The 18,269-nt window shown below is 40.9% G+C and overlaps 2 protein-coding genes and 1 long non-coding RNA gene across 12 annotated transcripts in view; 2 read left to right on the plus strand and 1 right to left on the minus strand.

Annotated features, from left to right (window-relative positions):
- Positions 1-18,269, plus strand: part of LOC146523567 (NACHT, LRR and PYD domains-containing protein 12-like) — a 58,135-nt gene that overhangs the window by 38,626 nt on the left and 1,240 nt on the right. For 6 of the 7 annotated variants that reach the window (XM_085151184.1, XM_085151192.1, XM_085151219.1 and 3 more), the window contains 2 exons: positions 1,497-1,673; positions 9,248-9,424. In XM_085151184.1, coding sequence (XP_085007310.1) covers positions 1,497-1,673; positions 9,248-9,424 — 354 coding nt within the window. The remainder of the gene's footprint in view (positions 1-1,496; positions 1,674-9,247; positions 9,425-18,269) is intronic. The other variant, XM_085151237.1, reaches the window with a different exon arrangement.
- The window catches only part of LOC146523568 (protein NLRC3-like), a 78,774-nt gene that overhangs the window by 38,611 nt on the left and 21,894 nt on the right, over positions 1-18,269 (plus strand). The window lies entirely within an intron of this gene.
- LOC146523571 (uncharacterized) lies at positions 6,124-7,788 on the minus strand. The gene is made up of 2 exons (XR_014872447.1): positions 7,160-7,788; positions 6,124-7,129 (listed from the first exon to the last, which is right to left on the minus strand). It is a non-coding gene; the product is annotated as an uncharacterized LOC146523571 (long non-coding RNA).

Raw genomic sequence — 18,269 nt, forward strand, 5'->3', positions numbered from 1 at the left:
GCTCTCATTTACTGTTTTATCTGTTTGGTTGTTGTTGAAATACTTTTGGGAGCTTTAACCTGAGATTCTGGAAAATACATTTATATTAAAAATTGATTCAAGATTGAATGAATCAACATCGCTTTATTCAAATTAAAACCATTTAAATAGGAAAATCCATTTTTTTACACCCGCCTCTAATGCTGGGTAATGTCAGCTGGTCCATGTGCAGCTGGCTGTGAGGCTCAGGGAGCGTCTACAAAGTGCAACACTGAAAGAACATCATCCATAAATATTGAGTAATAACTGGACTCTCATACAGCGACACTCAAATGCCTTTAAACATCAGCTTATCCTGCTGATCCAAGTCCAACACTGAGTTTGTAAAAACATGTTTGTCAATCATTTTGTTTGGTTTCTGAGGAAAATGATTCAATAACTTGTTGCTAATACACAACATTTCATCATATTTCCTCATAACCCTCTTTTGTCTGACCATTTGAATCCCATTTGAATTTGCAATAAAGGATCCACAGAGTTTGGTGACAATAATGACAGTAGATGTTTGTGTGAAAGTGTCAGGAGTGTCGTGTGTGGAGGCGAGGAAGTGACCCAAAGGCAGGACTCGTGGATAGTGACGAACTGAAGATGGTTTATTATGAATCATGGATGAACAGGGCAGGAACGAAGGACTGACTGGCTGGCTGGCTGGCTGGCTGGCTGAAAGACTGGATGGATGGCTGACTGACTGAATTGAACATACGTACGAGAGACGACATTAACATCAATGACACGACCGAGAACTGGTGAAACCGAGGAACTTAAATACACAGGTTGAATGAGGACAATGATTGGAAACAGGTGAGTACAGGGCTGAAAATAATCTGACTAATGACACAAGCTGACACGGGGAAAAAACAGGAAGTGAAAACATTGATGTGGCAACATAACCTAAATGTGACGAAACTGAAAACAGTGGGTCACCGACCCAGGAACCCTGACAGAAAGTGCGGGAAGCAAATTAGTGTGTGATGTTCTTTCAGTGTGTCACTTTGTAGACGGTCCCTCAGCACTGCTCTCACAGCCAGCTGCACATAGACACCAGTGTTGTTAGTCCAGGTCAGATGATGACTTGTTGGAATGAAAATGAGCTTGTAGTTTGTCTGCTTTAATAATGTGACTGGAAAAAGGTGTTGGACTTCAAATATGTCCATTTCTTTCACACTTCACCTTTAAAAGTGAAGCTATATGATTCCTGGAAGGAAAAACACGACTTTTTCCAAGTCTTTTTCCTGTTTTTATGATAAATGTACGACTTTAATGTGAAAAATTCAGAGTTTTTTCTCTTGTTGTGTTTGTTTGAAGCTGCTTCCCGTTGGCTTCAGCTGTTTGGAGTTTCCATTTTCTAAACTTCTACATTCTGAAACCTTCTTCAGCTCTGAACAGATGATGAAACACTGAATGATTTCGAGCTCACACTTTGTCTAATAAACTTACATCTTTCATTCTTTATACAGATTGAGGGACTGTGGTTTGTCAGAGATCAGCTGTGATTATCTGGCAGCAGCACTGAAGTCCAACCCCTCCCATCTGAGAGAGCTGGAGCTGAGCTACAACAACACCCTTCAGGATTCAGGAGTGAAGCATCTGTGTGGTTTTCTGGAGAGTCCAGGATGTGGACTTGAAACTCTGAGGTCAGTCAGCATGTTTTAGTTGTGCTGAGATGAATATGATGTGAAAGTTGTGCTGACACTAAACTGCAGACATCAGGCTGATATTATACTGATCCACACTGAGGATCTTCATGGTAAAGTCTGTTTTCTTCATCTCTGGTTTAGTCCATTGACTGCAGCAGAACAATGTTCACATTTCAAACAGTGATACTCAACATATGGCCCGCGCCTGCCCACCTTTCCTGATTCAGAGAGAGGGGACCCTGATTAACTGTGTAGTGTTCTTCCTCACAGTTCTAAGTATCACACACAACAATGAATAATCCACAGCTAACTGTCTTTAGCAGGTCAAAGGTCACGGCACACAGCAGACAGTAGGAAATATTATAATTCTGATCATTTATCAGCACATATCCATATGTATAAAAACAAAGCTGACACTGTGAGACTTGATCAGAGGTGTGATCATCACAGCAGAGGCCTTTGTGTCAAAGTCACTGAGGATCAAACAGAAACACATGAAGCAGATTTTCCTGTTCTGGCTTTTTATAGCAGATAACCTTCAAAATATTCTGCAGTCGATCAAAAACTGAAGAAAACCATGAATCAACATGTGAACATGACCTGATGCTGCTGAAGTGAAGCAAAGTTACAGAGGTTTGATTACAGACACAGCTGAGAGTTTGTAATCTGTCATCATTTTAAAAGGTTTAAATTTCTTCAGTATTGAACATCAGAAATGAGGCTTTGTTTTCGGAGGCTGACAGCAGTGAACACAACAGCAGACTGGTGTGTAATAAACAGTGAATAATGCAGAAAACAGATTTTTGAAGGTAAACTGTTCTTGAAGTACACTGAGAGAGAGAGAGAGCTGTGCAGGAAGTAAACGTCAAAGTCAGAGAGAATTCAGAGGACTTCTGGTTGAGCTTTGATGGAGTAGGACGCGAGTCTGGGAGCTCCCGCCGACTTCGATTAAATTGTTATTTATTTGCGCTTTTTGGCCATATTTCCAGTCCTGTTTTGGTTTTGGATTGTTTTGTTGAGAAATTTTACTCGGGCCGGCGTAAAATGGCAGCAAAAAATGTTAAAACCCGCAGTACTATTCAAACACAACTGAGGCCTAGTTTGCAAACCGCGACCACACCCTCGAGTGAGCCGTCGTCTCCTGCAAAGCCCCCCACATGTCAAGCTAATCCTGATATTGAGGCTCTCAAGGTCGAGTTGCTGGCTTTGCTGAGGAAAGATTTCGCCGACATCTTTAAAAAGGAACTTCAGGATACTCTGGGTGTTGCTTTGTCTACCATTAAGTTCGACCTGCAGGCGGTGAAGACGCAGCTGGCGATCGTTAAAGCTGCCAATGACGCTACCATGTCTGAGCTAAAAGGTACAGTGAAGGAGATGGAGCACACACTCACTGTCTGCTCTGATGATATAGCTGAGATGAAAAACACTATCAAGGGCCTCACAGCTCATGTAGCCAAGCTGGAAAGTAAGTGTGAAGATTTGGAGTCCAGGTCGCGGCGCAACAATGTTAGGATAGTGGGAGTACCGGAGGGCCCTGACACGTGCACCACTGCTGCCATAGCTTCCTTGCTAAAAGAAGCATTTGATCTGGGGAAGGAGCCGCTTTTGGATCGTTCGCACAGGACCCTCCAGCCCGCACCTAAGCCTGGCGACCGTCCACGAGCCATTGTATGCAGGTTTCATTACCATACTGACTGTGTTGACATTTTACGACGTGCTAGAGAACGCCGACAGATTAAGGTCAGAGATCGGACCATCTCAGTCTTCCCCGACTACACCGCCAGGGTGGCATGGGCTCGTACTGCATTCAACACGGTCAGGCAGCAACTCCGTGGCATTGAAGGTGTTCGGTATGGCCTGCTTCATCCAGCGCGACTCCGCATCACATATAAGGGTGTCGAGAAGGACTTTGTTTCAGCAGAGGAGGCCAGTGATTATGTCAAAACTTTGATCTCTGGGTGAGCCTCAATAGCCCCTCAGTTTGATGCTGTAATGCTGCTAAGGGTTCACGCTCACCACCTGTGCATTGTTTTCTTAGGCCGTTGTGCTAGTTATTGTACTGTTGGTGTGCTGGTTCCTTTTATTTTCATTGTTATTTATTGAAACTGAATCATATAATATACTCTTGAACTTCGGACCAGTCCGGCACAATCTTCTCCAAGCTTGCTGCATTGATTTGCATAGGACTGGGTTGTTTTTTGTTTCTGTTAAATTTTTATTTATTTGGTTGTTTTTGTTTTAATTGTTTATCTATTTATGTATGTATTTATTTTTTTTACTTTTATGCACTTTCGGTGATTTGTTGGAAAGTTCTCCTTCTGAGGACGTCATATTTTGTACTGTGAGATCTTTTTTGGTTGGTTGGTTGGTTTCCTCTTTCTTTTTTCCCTTTTTAAAAAAAACATGTTTACTGTTATGCGCACACTGTTATACTGTAGAAAAATTGGCGAAAGGTTGTTTTTCCCTCTCTCGCTTTTATTTTTATTTAGACTCCAATTAGTCCAGTCACTTTGGTGAATCATTTTTGCTACTTTGGGGGTACACTGCTGTCTCCTTTGTTCTGTTCTGTGGAGACTTGGGGTGTATTTGTGTGTTCAGGGTTGGGTTGGGGGGCTGTCCCATTTCGGCACTTCATGGCCACTGGCATTTTGGTTTGGTTTTTTTCTTCTTCCTTTTTATGAATGGTTAATGGCAATATAGACCCCAGCATTGCTGGGTCAGGCATGCCTCTTAGATTCACTAGTTGGAATATCAGAGGTATGGGTAACCCTGTTAAGAGATCTAAGGTTTTTACTCACTTGAAACGTCTAAATTCTGACATAGCATTTTTACAGGAGACTCATCTTCGCATTAAGGATCATTATAGGTTATATTGCCCTTGGGTAGGTCAGGTCTTTCACTCAAATTTTAATTCGAAAGCTAGAGGAGTGGCCATTCTCATTAATAAGAAAGTTCAATTCTCTTCGACCAGTGTTATCACTGATAGGAATGGTAGATACATCATTGTTGCTGGTACCCTAATGCAGAAAAAGGTTTTGTTGGTAAATGTATATGCCCCGAATCTTGATGATGCTAAATTCGCTAATAGATTGCTGAGTAATATCCCCTTTCTGAATACACATTTGCTTATCCTTGGTGGTGATCTGAATTGTGTTTTTGATCCAATTTTGGATCGATCTAGTCCTCGTAATTTGACTCCATCATCTATGTCTAAAACATTCTCAGATTTTATGAAACAGAATGATCTTGTGAGATTTGATCCATGGAGATCCATGGAGATTTCGCAACCCTTCAATCAAAAAATTTTCGTTTTTCTCTCTGGTCCACCAGTCTTATTCCAGGATTGATTATTTTTTTATCGACAGAACTCTTAATTCATGCGTTAATTCTTCCGACTATTCTGGTATTGTAATATCTGATCACTCTCCTCTGCTATTGGATGTTCAGCTTTCTACCCATAAACGTAGTCCTCCACTTTGGATATTTAACTCTCTCCTTCTGGCAGATAAAGAATTTTGTGAATTTATTTCAAGCTCTAATGAGGAGTTCTTGTCCTTCAATCAGGATGATTCTGTTTCATATTCTCTGCTATGGGAGACTCTTAAATGCTACCTGAGAGGTCAAATTATTTCTTACTCTGTCTGTGCTAATAAAAAGATTAAAGCCAGGCTTAAAGAACTTATAGCTGCAATTAGTAACCTTGATCAAAGTTGTACACTGAACCCTTCTCCAGAATTACTGAAGCAGCGCCTTGATTTGCAAGTAGAATTTGATCTTATGTCAACCAAAGAGGCTGAGCACTTATTACTACGCAGTCGTGGCTCATATTACGAATATGGTTACAAGGCTAGTCGCTTGTTGGCACATCAGTTACGACGTCAGGCCTCCTTGCGTGTGATACCCACTATTAAAAACTCTTATGACAATATCACTACAGATCCCTTGGAAATTAATTCTACCTTTAAAACATTTTACTCTTTGTTGTACAAGTCCGAATTTCCCACGGATAAAGCTAAAATGAATGCATTTCTTCATAATCTTTCAAACCCTGTTATTGGTGCTAATGATGCGGGGACAATTGGACTCCCCATTATCTGTTGAAGAAGTATTAAAAGCTATTACAGTTATGCAGTCTAATAAAGCCCCGGGCCCAGATGGGTTTCCAATTGAATTTTATAAAACATTTATTGGTAAATTGGCTCCATTGCTTTTATCAGTGTTTAACGAATCCTTGGAAACGGGTTCATTACCACCTACTTTCACACAAGCAACCACAGCGCTCCTTCTCAAAAATGACAAGGACCCAACCTCCTGTGGTTCCTACAGGCCATTATCTCTGCTTAATGCCGATGCAAAGGTATTGGCTAAAGTAATTGCATCTCGCCTTGAGGATGTGCTTCCTCGAATTATATCTGAAGAGCAGAATGGCTTTATAAAGGGACGGCAATTGTTTTTTAATACCCGTACACTCTTTAATGTTATTTACTCAAAGCGTCTATCTGAACTTCCTGAACTTGTGATTTCTTTAGATGCTGAAAAGGCTTTCGATAGGGTGGAGTGGGAGTACTTGTTTGCAGTTTTAGAGAAATTTGGTTTTGGCGATAAATTTATTTCCTGGATTCGGCTTCTTTATTCGTCCCCTAAAGCCAGTGTTCATACTAATGATGTTTACTCTGATTATTTTGCGCTGGGTCGTGGTTGTCGTCAAGGTTGCCCTTTGTCTCCCTTACTCTTTGCCATTGCCATCGAGCCTCTGTCTATTACATTGAGATCTTCTTCTGTATTCAGGGGAATCATCCGTAATGGAATTACACATAAAGTATCATTGTATGCGGATGACTTGTTATTATATGTGACTGACCCTGCATGCTCCATCCCTGCTGTTTTAAGTATTCTGGAGAACTTCAGTTCGTTCTCAGGTTATAAATTAAATTTGGGGAAAAGTGAGTGTTTTCCTGTTAATACGGCAGCACGTCAACTTCAACAGTCTGATCTACCCTTTTGTCTCAGTCCATCTGGGTTTAAGTACTTAGGGATTAACGTGACTCGCTCTCTAGCTGGCCTTAAATCAGCAAATTTGTCTCCTCGTATATCAAGGATCACATCTGATATTCAAAGATGGGGTAATCTCCCCCTTTCTTTAATCGGTAAGATTAATGTTGTTAAAATGAACATCTTACCAAAATTTTTATTTTTATTTCAGTCAATTCCCTTATTTTTGCCGAAACATTTTTTTGTTTCACTGGACAAGATTATTGGTTCTTTCATTTGGGGAGGGAAGCCACCTAGGGTTTCTAAAACTTTGCTGCAGCGGTGCAGATTTAGTGGAGGACTTGCATTACCTAATTTTTTAGCCTACTACTGGGCCGCTCACATCCATAAACTTTGCTACTGGCTAAAATCTTCTGGTTCCTCGTGGTGTAAATTGGAGCTATCATCATGTAAGGGCTCTTCTTTACTGGCTTTGCTCTATTCCTCTTTACCCGTAAAACCCTCTCTGTACACTGATAATCAGGTGGTTCTTAACACACTCAAAATCTGGTTTCAGTTTAGACGTCACTTTTTTGTAATGCCGTCTTCCTCGGGTCCTCTAAGCGACAACCATTTGTTTCCCCCTTCACTTTTGGACTCGACATTCTCAGTGTGGTGTGACAAGGGTATAAAACAGTTCAAACATTTATATCTGGATGGTGTTTTTGATAGTTTTCCCAACTTGTCTTCTCGTTATAATCTCCCTATCACCCATTTGTTTCGCTATTTTCAAATTCGAAATTTTGTTGCCAAGTGTTTCCCAGATTTCCCCTCTTTACCTCAAGAACAGCAGTGGGAAACTACGTTATCATTTATTTCTCATCACAGAGGAACCATTTCGAAACTCTATGATGCAATTCTGTCTTTTAGTAACCACTCTAATGTTAAGCTTAAGTGTACATGGGAAGGAGAACTAGGAATTCGAATACATGAGGAGTCTTGGGAACAGGCTATAGCGAGGGTACGATCTTCCACCTCCTGTGCTCGTCTTGGACTTATTCAATTTAAGGTCATACACAGGGTGCATTTCTCTAAGTCTAGACTTTCTGAATTGTATCCAGAAGTGGAAAATAAATGTGATAAATGGTCTTTGTTTTAGAATGCGTTGTTTTTTTTCATATATATATATATATATATATATATATATATATATATATATATAAGTTTATTTACTTGGGAAAATGAATAAAGGTTGATTGTATTTCGGTAACTGCAAGTACTGTTGTTTTCTTTTTTCAATAAAAATATTTTCAAAAAAAAAAAAGTCAGAAAGAATTCATGACGATGTTCATCAAACGTAAAGCGTCGTTTGGATCTTCTTTTGCTGCTGGTTCAGTCAGTTTTGGTTGGAGACAGATGAAACCTGCAGCTTCAGGATCTGTGAGCTGTCCACTTTCAGCCCCGACGGCGTGTCCGTGTACGTGCCGTCGAGTGAACAATCCACGCTCTGTGTTTCCATCTTTGTGCGTTTAGCTGCTCTCATTTACTGTTTTATCTGTTTGGTTGTTGTTGAAATACTTTTGGGAGCTTTAACCTGAGATTCTGGCAAAATACATTTATATTAAAAATTGATTCAAGATTGAATGAATCAACATTGCTTTATTCAAATTAAAACCATTTAAATAGCAAAATCCATTTTTTTACAGCCGCCTCTAATGCTGGGTAATGTCAGCTGGTCCATGTGCAGCTGGCTGTGAGGCTCAGGGAGCGTCTACAAAGTGCAACACTGAAAGAACATCATCCATAAATATTGAGTAATAACTGGACTCTCATACAGCGACACTCAAATGCCTTTAAACATCAGCTTATCCTGCTGATCCAAGTCCAACTCTGAGTTTGTAAAAACATGTTTGTCAATCATTTTGTTTGGTTTCTGAGGAAAATGATTCAATAACTTGCTGCCTAATACACAACATTTCATCATATTTCCTCATAACACTCTTTTGTCTGACCATTTGAATCCCATTTGAATTTGCAATAAAGGATCCACAGAGTTTGGTGACAATAATGACAGTAGATGTTTGTGTGAAAGTGCTGGAAGCAAATTAGTGTGTGATGTTCTTTCAGTGTTGCACTTTGTAGACGGTCCCTGAGCACTGGTCTCACAGCCAGCTGCACATAGAGACCAGTGTTGTTAGTCCAGGTCAGAAGATGACTTGTTGGAATGAAAATGAGCTTGTAGTTTGTCTGCTTTAATAATGTGACTGGAGAAAAGGTGTTGGACTTCAAATATGTCCATTTCTTTCACACTTCACCTTTAAAAGTGAAGCCTTGTGGTTCCTGGAAGGAAAAACACGACTTTTTCAAGTCTTTTTCCTGTTTTTATAATAAATGTACGACTTTAATGTGAAACGTTCAGAGTTTTTTCTCTTGTTGTGTTTGTTTGAAGCTGCTTCCTGTTGGCTTCAGCTGTTTGGAGTTTCCATTTTCTAAACTTCTACATTCTGAAACTTCTTCAGCTCTGAACAGATGATGAAACACTAAATGATTTCAAGCTCACACTTTGTCTACAAAACTTACATCTTTCATTCTTTATACAGATTGGAGAGCTGTGGTTTGTCAGAGATCAGCTGTGATTATCTGGCAGCAGCACTGAAGTCCAACCCCTCCCATCTGAGAGAGCTGGACCTGAGCTCCAACAACAAGCTGCAAGATTCAGGAGTGAAGCATCTGTGTGGTTTCCTGGAGAGTCCAGGATGTGGACTTGAAACTCTGAGGTCAGTCAGCATGTTTTAGTTGTGCTGAGATGAATATGATGTGAAAGTTGTGCTGACACTAAACTGCAGACATCAGGCTGATATTATACTGATCCACACTGAGGATCTTCATGGTAAAGTTTGTTTTCTTCTTCTCTGGTTTAGTCCATTGACTGCAGCAGAATAATGTTCACATTTAAAACCTTCAAAGAAGAAGAAAAATCCTCCACTGGATAATTCACTGTGAAACTCTCCAACTCTTCATTCCACCTTAAAGTCTGTTTGACACTGAAATCCAAATCAAAATGTGTGTTTGCTTTACAGACAGCAGTCCAACACAAACATACACACATCATCCAAAACACAGTCCAACATCCAAATCTCCTTCACTGCCAGCATGAATGATGGGAAAGAGAAGGAGGAACACTCTGACATTCAGGGTTAGAATGAGTTTCATAAAGCAGACTGTGAAGATCAAAGCTGCATTAGAAAGCTTACATGAATGAATGAGTTGACAGAAGTGGACAGAGATCATCTGAAGCACTTCAAAGGCTTTAAATCAGCACATTTCTCTTTATTCTTTATCAACTCTGTTAGTTTCTCTCAATTTTCTGTTGAATGAAGCTAACAGCAGGCTAATAAGATGCTGACCAACAGGTTTCTATTAATGGTTGTAATTTGTATATGAAAAAGTGCTTTGGCTCAGCAGGGATCAGCTTACAGGTAGAATACAGCTGCTGGATGGGATTAGCATGTCATAGCTATCTACCAAACTGCTTACTGGGGAATTTCAGGCCATCTATGGATCATTTTTGCTAACTGTTTATTCAGCTTAGGCTCACAGGGCTGGAGCCTGTGCCCTAGCTGTCATAGGGCAAGAGGCGTGGTCCACCTGCACAGGTGAGCAGTCCATCACAGGGCCAACAGAGAGAGACAGAGAAGCACTCTCTCACATCCACACCTACAGCCAATTTAGAAGCACCAATGAACCTAAGCAGCATTTCATTGGACTGTGGAGAACATCCAACCTCCACAGAAAGACCAACAAGCTTCAACCTACAACCTTCTTCCTTTAAGACACTAGTGCTAACCACTTTTCCCCATTTCAGCCCAAATCCTGCATCTTCCTGCTCTGACTCCAGGCCAGCTCCACTAACACTTTCTCATCAGACACTGCCACCTAGTGGAGGAAGTCTTAGTTCCATTTGAAGCTTCAGATTACAGTTAGTTCCTTTACAAAGAGGTGGAGGTGGTGGGGCCACAGCACCATCATCACTGAGTCCTAGGGATGGGTATCGTTTAGGTTTTATCTGATAACTGCCAACCCCGTACTTTTGAAACAGTGCCGGTGCTTAAAGAATGGAGAACACAAACTTCGTCCAAAAACCTCTCATGTTTAGCTGTTTTCCACTTTTTCTTTGGTCATATTAGCCTTTTTGGCCAGGGTGAAGGGAGTATCTCCGGATGAAACTTTAACATTTAAAGTATCGTAGCTCTGTTGCTAAATTTTCTGACTCGGTGAATTGTGAACAGCAGAAAGGAGGAAAGCACTAATGCTGGCACAAGGGGCCACAAGCCAGTGTACTCCAAGTGGCAGCCTGGGTAAATGGGGAGTGTTGCATTAGTAAGGGCATTCTGAACTAAAGCTTTACCAAATAAAATGCGTGGATCATAATGAATAAGACTGTCATGCTACTGATGGCTGAAAGAAAAGGAAGAGGAGGGGAGGAAGGAGGCATGTTAGGAGTAGGGATGGGTATCGTTTAGGTTTTATCCGATACCGGTGCCCAACCGGTACTGTTTCAGTACCGGTGCTTAATCGGTGCGCGAATCACTGCTTAAAGAATGGAGAACACAAATTTTGTCCTAAAACCTCTCTTGTTTAGCTGAAAGATAACAATGTCAGCCTTTTTTGCAGCTATAGGGCATATATGGTTTCACTCTATCAAACAAGAAGACAGACACATGTAACTACGACGGTGTTTGCTAGTTCACCTTACATGCAATAATAATAACGTGTAATAACGTGGTTAGCCTACTCAACGTAAATTACACACGAACAACATTAAGCTACTCACGCAGAGAAGAACGGCTGCTGCTGCCATCATCATCCATCATCATTTCTAATACACCGGCAGGGCTAGGGGCCAGGACTCTCCTCTTCGGGTTTTTGGGGGATGTTGCTAACTCCGGGTCTGATAACAGGCACCACACCCGCAGTAGATGCGCTCGGTCTTGCAGCAAGCTATCAAATACGGTGCATTTCTCGGCTTTTAAAAAAACGCTATGCGTTGCCAGGTGTTTCATCAGATTTCAGGTGTTACCTCCTTTGCACAGTATCAGCTTAAAGCACTTGTTGCAGGCTGTTGAGTTTGCATCTTTTGCTGTGAAGTATAGCCAGACTTTGACCGCTTCGCCTTGGACATTTTTAATCTGTAGCTCTGCTCTAAAATAATGTACGTGAAAAAAAGCACCAAAATGTGCACTGCTTTTCGGTCTGGTTACTATTAGAGATGGACCGATCCGATATTACGTATCGGTATCTGTCCGATACTGACGTAAATTACTGGATCGGATATCGGAGAGAAATAAAAAATGTAATCCGATCCATTAAATATCAAAAAATAAACTTGGTAAACTTGGTGTTCGCTCGCTCTGTGGTATAGTATCACTTCCTGTTCCTGCTCAAACACAGTGGTGTTTCTGAGTAGCTTATTTGCTTAGCAGTTTAATTAACAACTTTTAATACATTCTTTTTTTCATAGTATAATCTTCACGTGCTTCATCCGAAGCACACTTTCTGTGTACTCACTACCTAATTTATAGCCAAAGTAGTCACTCACTGTCTCTGTACTGTTTTGCTAGCTTAGCTCGTAGCCGACTCGTTAGCACCATGGCTACTTCACCTGTCCCTTCTGCACTTTCTTGCTCATTGTGTCAGATGTTTAGTTACTCCTCGGCCTCCTTTAGCAGTAATGATATCTGTAACAAATGTAGCATATTTGCAGCTCTGGAGGCCAGGATTACTGAACTGGAGACTCGGCTTCGCACCCTGCACTCACCCTTAGCTAGCCAGGCCCCTGTAGCTGGTGCAGCCGAAGATAGCGTAGGCCCCGCTAGCTGTTCCCCGGCAGATCCCAAGCAGCTGGGGAAAGACGGCTGGGTAACGGTGAGGAGGAAGCGTAGTCCTAAACAGAAGCCCCAGGTACACCACCAACCCGTTCATTTGTCTAACCGTTTTTCCCCACTCGGTGACACACCCGCTGGGGGTCAAACTCTGGTAATTGGTGATTCTGTTCTCAGACATGTGAAGCTAGAGACACCGGCAACCATAGTCAATTGTCTTCCAGGGGCCAGAGCAGGCGACATTGAAGGAAATTTAAAACTGCTGGCTAAGGGTAAACGTAAATTCAATAAAATCATAATTCACGTCGGCAGTAATGACACCCGGTTACGCCAATCGGAGGTCACTAAAATCAATATTGAATCGGTGTGCAACTTTGCCAAAACAATGTCGGACTCTGTAGTTTTCTCTGGTCCCCTCCCCAATCAGACCAGGAGTGACATGTTTAGCCGCATGTTCTCCTTAAATTGCTGGCTGTCTGAGTGGTGTCCCAGAAATGATGTGGGCTTCATAGATAATTGGCAAACCTTCTGGAGGAAACCTGGTCTTGTTAGGAGAGATGGCATCCATCCCACTTTGGATGGAGCAGCTCTCATTTCTAGAAATATCGACAAATTTATTAAACCCCTCAAAATATGACTATCCAGAGTTGGGACCAGGAAGCAGAGTTGCAGTCTTACACGCCTCTCTGCAGCTTCCCTCCTCCTGCTACCCCCCCAAAAACCCATCTCCATAGAGACTGTGTCAGCTTCCAAAAAGACAAAAAACAAACTAAAAACTAGCAACAAACAACTTAAACATTTACAAAGAAAGAACAATACAGTATCCACACCTGAACCAAAGAGTAAAACAGTGAAATGTGGATTATTAAATATTAGGTCTCTCTCCTCCAAGTCTCTGTTAGTACATGACTTAATAATTGATCAACAAATTGATTTACTCTGCCTTACAGAAACCTGGTTGCAGCAGGATGATTATGTTAGTTTAAATGAATCAACACCCCCGAGTCATTCTAACTACCAGAAATCTCGAAGCACAGGTCGAGGGGGCGGTGTGGCAGTAATTTTTCACACCAGTCTATTAATTAATGAAAGACCAAGACAGACTTTTAATTCATTTGAAAGCCTGATGCTTAACATTGTCCACCCCAGCTGTGAAACTCAGAAACCAGTCTTACTTGTTATCATCTATCGTCCACCTGGGCCTTACACAGAGTTTCTGTCTGATTTCTCAGACTTTATATCTAATTTAGTTCTGAGCTCAGATAAAATAATTATTGTGGGTGATTTTAACATCCATGTTGATGCTAAAAATGGCAGCCTCAACATGGCATTTAATCTGTTGTTAGACTCAATTGGTTTCTCTCAAAATGTAAAAGAACCCACCCACCACTTTAATCACACTCTAGATCTTGTTTTAACATATGGCATAGAAACTGAACATTTAACAGTGTTTCCTGAAAACCCTCTCCTGTCTGATCATTTCTTGATAACATTTACATTTACAATAATTGATTACGCAGCAGTGGAGAGTGGACTTTATCAAAGTAGATGTCTTTCTGAAAGCGCTGTAACTAAGTTTAAGAATATAATCCAGCCACTGTTATCATCGTCAATGCCCTGTATCAACACAGAGCAGAGCAGCTATCTGAACGCTACCCCAACAGAGGTCGATTATCTTGTTAATAATTTCACCTCCTCACTACGTACGACTCTGGATACTGTAGCTCCAGTGAAAACTAAGGTCTCTAATCAGAAGTACCTGACCCCGTGGTATAATTCTCAAACACGTACCCTAAAGCAGATGACTCGTAATCTGGAGAGGAAATGGCGTGTCACAAATTTAGAGGATCATCATTTAGCCTGGAGAAATAGTTTGTTGCTTTATAAGAAAGCCCTCCGCAAAGCCAGAACAGCTTACTACTCATCACTAATTGAAGAAAATAAGAACAACCCCAGGTTTCTCTTCAGCACTGTAGCCAGGCTGACAAAAAGTCAGAGCTCTTTTGAGCCAACCATCCCTTTAACGTTAACTAGTGATGACTTCATGAACTTCTTCACAAATAAAATTTTTATCATTAGAGAAAAAATTACCAATAATCATCCCACAGATGTAATATTATCAACAGCTACTCTTAGTACCATTGATGTTAAGTTAGACTCTTTTTCTCCAATCGATATTTCTGAGTTAACTTCAATAATTACTTCCTCCAAACCATCAACGTGTCTTTTAGACCCCATTCCTACAAAACTGCTCAAAGAAGTCCTGCCATTGATTAATTCTTCGATCTTATATATGATCAACCTATCTCTAATAATCGGCTATGTACCACAGGCCTTCAAGGTGGCTGCAGTTAAACCTTTACTCAAAAAGCCATCTCTAGACCCAGCAGTCTTAGCTAATTATAGGCCAATCTCCAACCTTCCTTTCATATCAAAAATCCTTGAAAGAGTAGTTGTCAAACAGCTAACAGATCATCTGCAGAGGAATGGTTTATTTGAAGAGTTTCAGTCAGGTTTCAGAGTTCATCACAGCACAGAAACAGCTTTAGTGAAGGTTACAAATGATCTTCTTATGGCCTCTGACAGTGGACTCATCTCTGTGCTTGTCCTTCTTGACCTTAGTGCAGCATTCGATACTGTTGACCATAATATCCTATTAGAGCGATTAGAACATGCTGTAGGTATTACAGGTATTGCACTGCAGTGGTTTGTATCATATCTATCTAATAGACTCCAATTTGTGCATGTAAATGGAGAGTCCTCTTCACACACTGAGGTTAATTATGGAGTTCCACAGGGTTCAGTGCTAGGACCAATTCTGTTTACATTATACATGCTTCCCCTAGGCAGCATCATTAGAAGACATAGCATACATTTTCACTGCTATGCAGATGACACCCAGCTCTATCTGTCCATGAAGCCAGATAACACACACCAATTAGTTAAACTGCAGGAATGTCTTAAAGACATAAAGACATGGATGGCCACTAACTTTCTGCTTCTTAACTCAGATAAAACTGAGGTCATTGTACTCGGCGCTGAAAAGCTTAGAAATATGGTATCTAACCAGATTCTTACTCTGGATGGCATTACCTTGGCCTCCAGTAACACTGTGAGGAACCTTGGAGTCATTTTTGACCAGGATATGTCCTTCAACGCACATATTAAACAAATATGTAAGACTGCGTTCTTCCATTTGCGCAACATCTCTAAAATTAGAAATATCCTGTCTCAGAGTGACGCTGAAAAACTAGTTCATGCATTTAGTACTTCCAGGCTGGACTACTGCAATTCATTATTATCAGGATGTCCAAAAAACTCCCTGAAAAGCCTTCAGCTAATCCAAAATGCTGCAGCAAGAGTCCTGACAGGGACTAGAAAGAGAGAGCATATTTCTCCTGTTTTGGATTCCCTTCATTGGCTTCCTGTTAAATACAGAATTGAATTCAAAATCCTGCTCCTCACATACAAGGTCTTAAATAATCAGGCCCCATCTTATCTTAATGACCTTGTAGTACCATATCACCCTATTAGAGCACTTCGCTCCCGCTCTGCAGGCCTACTTGTTGTTCCTAGAGTATTTAAAAGTAGAATGGGAGGGAGAGCCTTCAGTTTTCAGGCCCCTCTTCTGTGGAACCAGCTTCCAGTTTGGATTCGGGAGACAGACACTATCTCTACTTTTAAGATTAGGCTTAAAACTTTCCTTTTTGCTAAAGCATATAGTTAGGGCTGGACCAGGTGACCCTGAATCCTCCCTTAGTTATGCTGCAATAGATGTAGGCTGCCGGGGGATTCCCATGATGCATTGAGTTTTTCCTTTCCAGTCACCCTTCTCGCTCACTATGTATTAACAGACCTCTCTGTATTGAATCATATCTGTTATTAACCTCTGTCTCTCTTCCACAGCATGTCTTTTATCCTGTCTTCCTTCTCTCACCCCAACCGGTCGCAGCAGATGGCCGCCCCTCCCTGAGCCTGGTTCTGCCGGAGGTTTCTTCCTGTTAAAAGGGAGTTTTTCCTTCCCACTGTCGCCAAAGTGCTTGCTCATAGGGGGTCATATGATTGTTGGGTTTTTCTCTGTATCTATGAAGCGCCTTGAGGCGACTTTTGTTGTGATTTGGCGCTATATAAATAAAATTGAATTGAATTGAATTGAAAAAAGCCCCTCACAAAACTTGTGACACAGCATAACTCGCTTCATAACCGTAGCACGTCGCAGCAGTGTGCATCACGTGATAGAGCGGCTGTGTGTATTTGTAGCCTCGCTACCAAACCAGCATTTCATCTCCGAGGAAGTTATCCCAGAGAGAAGTAAAGCAAGTGTGTAAGTTCATCTCTGAATGTTTGTAAAGCATTCCAGCGTTAAGCTTAACAACCGATACATGGAGCGACTGCCTCTTCTCTCCCCCTCCCTCTCCTGCTGCTATTTCAATTGTGAAACTGATTAATGATCAGCTGATCGGCTTTTCTGTCGCGAGTCCGTCTCTCTTGTTTGTTTATCGCCCACTTTGCACCAGAAAGAGAAAACTAGCGGCTGAACAACAGCAGCACGTTTAAGCTTGATAATCTGTTGTTAGAATTTATTTAATATTACTTTCTACACCAGGATCATTTTCTACAGCTGACATAACTGTGCAGGGGCGGATCTAGCAAAGTTTAGCCAGGGGGGCCGATAGGGCATTAACAGAGAAAAGGGGGCACAAAGACATACTTTTCTTTCTTATTCTCATTTAAAATGTCTAGCTTTTAATAAATAATTATCTGAATCTTACACCCAAAGATTTAATCTGATGTAAAATGTATAGAAGTCCATTACTGTATATAGTAACTGTTAAGTCTAATATACCCTAGTAAGCTATAGTACTTTTTCCTTTGGGAAGATACCATCTGTGCAGTCTGCAATTCTGTTGAAGAAAGATGTTGAATCTATTTAATTATTCTTGAAAAATAATTGATTTCTGTGCATTTTTTTTCACACTGCATCAAATTAAAGTTGATTACATCGATTAAGAATCATGAGGTGAAGGGTGGTTCCCTATTTTTTTCTTGCTGGGAGTTTGCAACCCTATTAGTTAGGTTGCTTAATATTTCTGCTAAGTACTCTTTAAAATACCAGAATAGGAAGGATGGAGTAGGTTTAAGTTTATTAAATTGATCAGTATTGCTGAACTATGAAATATTTTGGGGGCAGTGTATTTTTGACATACAGGTATAACAGAATAGCTTTAGTGTTGTTGTTTATTTAAACTTGAGTATGAACGGTATCGGCAGATATCCAAATTTATGATATAGGTATCGGACATAAAAAAAAGTGGTATTGTGCCATCTCTACTTACTATTAATTTTCGTTCTTTGAATTCTTTTGGCGGCAAAGAAAGACTGGACCCAGGGTGGTCAAAGCTCAAAAAATTATCTTTATTTTACATTCCCGGGAACGGAGACCTGAACACTCACGCTCAGGTCTGAAAGCAGCAGCAGCCAGCATGGTTATTTATATATTTCCGCAGCACGTCACACACTCTAAGTTTTGATCGGAACACTCTGCTTAGTTTCACTTTCTGTCTGCACCTCCAGTGCTCTGCAAAAGCATGCAGTTTCCTGTCAGTACTTTTGGCTCAGACTCTACTCAGAGCTGTCCCTCTCTTATTAAAATACATACAACAATATAATCAGCAAATAAACACTAAGAATATACCAGGGCTTTTTCTCTCTTTGATCCCACTAAGAGATTTCCACACAA

This window comes from Neolamprologus multifasciatus, chromosome 3 (assembly GCF_963576455.1).
Source record: "Neolamprologus multifasciatus chromosome 3, fNeoMul1.2, whole genome shotgun sequence".
Classification (NCBI taxonomy): Eukaryota; Metazoa; Chordata; class Actinopteri; order Cichliformes; family Cichlidae; genus Neolamprologus; species Neolamprologus multifasciatus.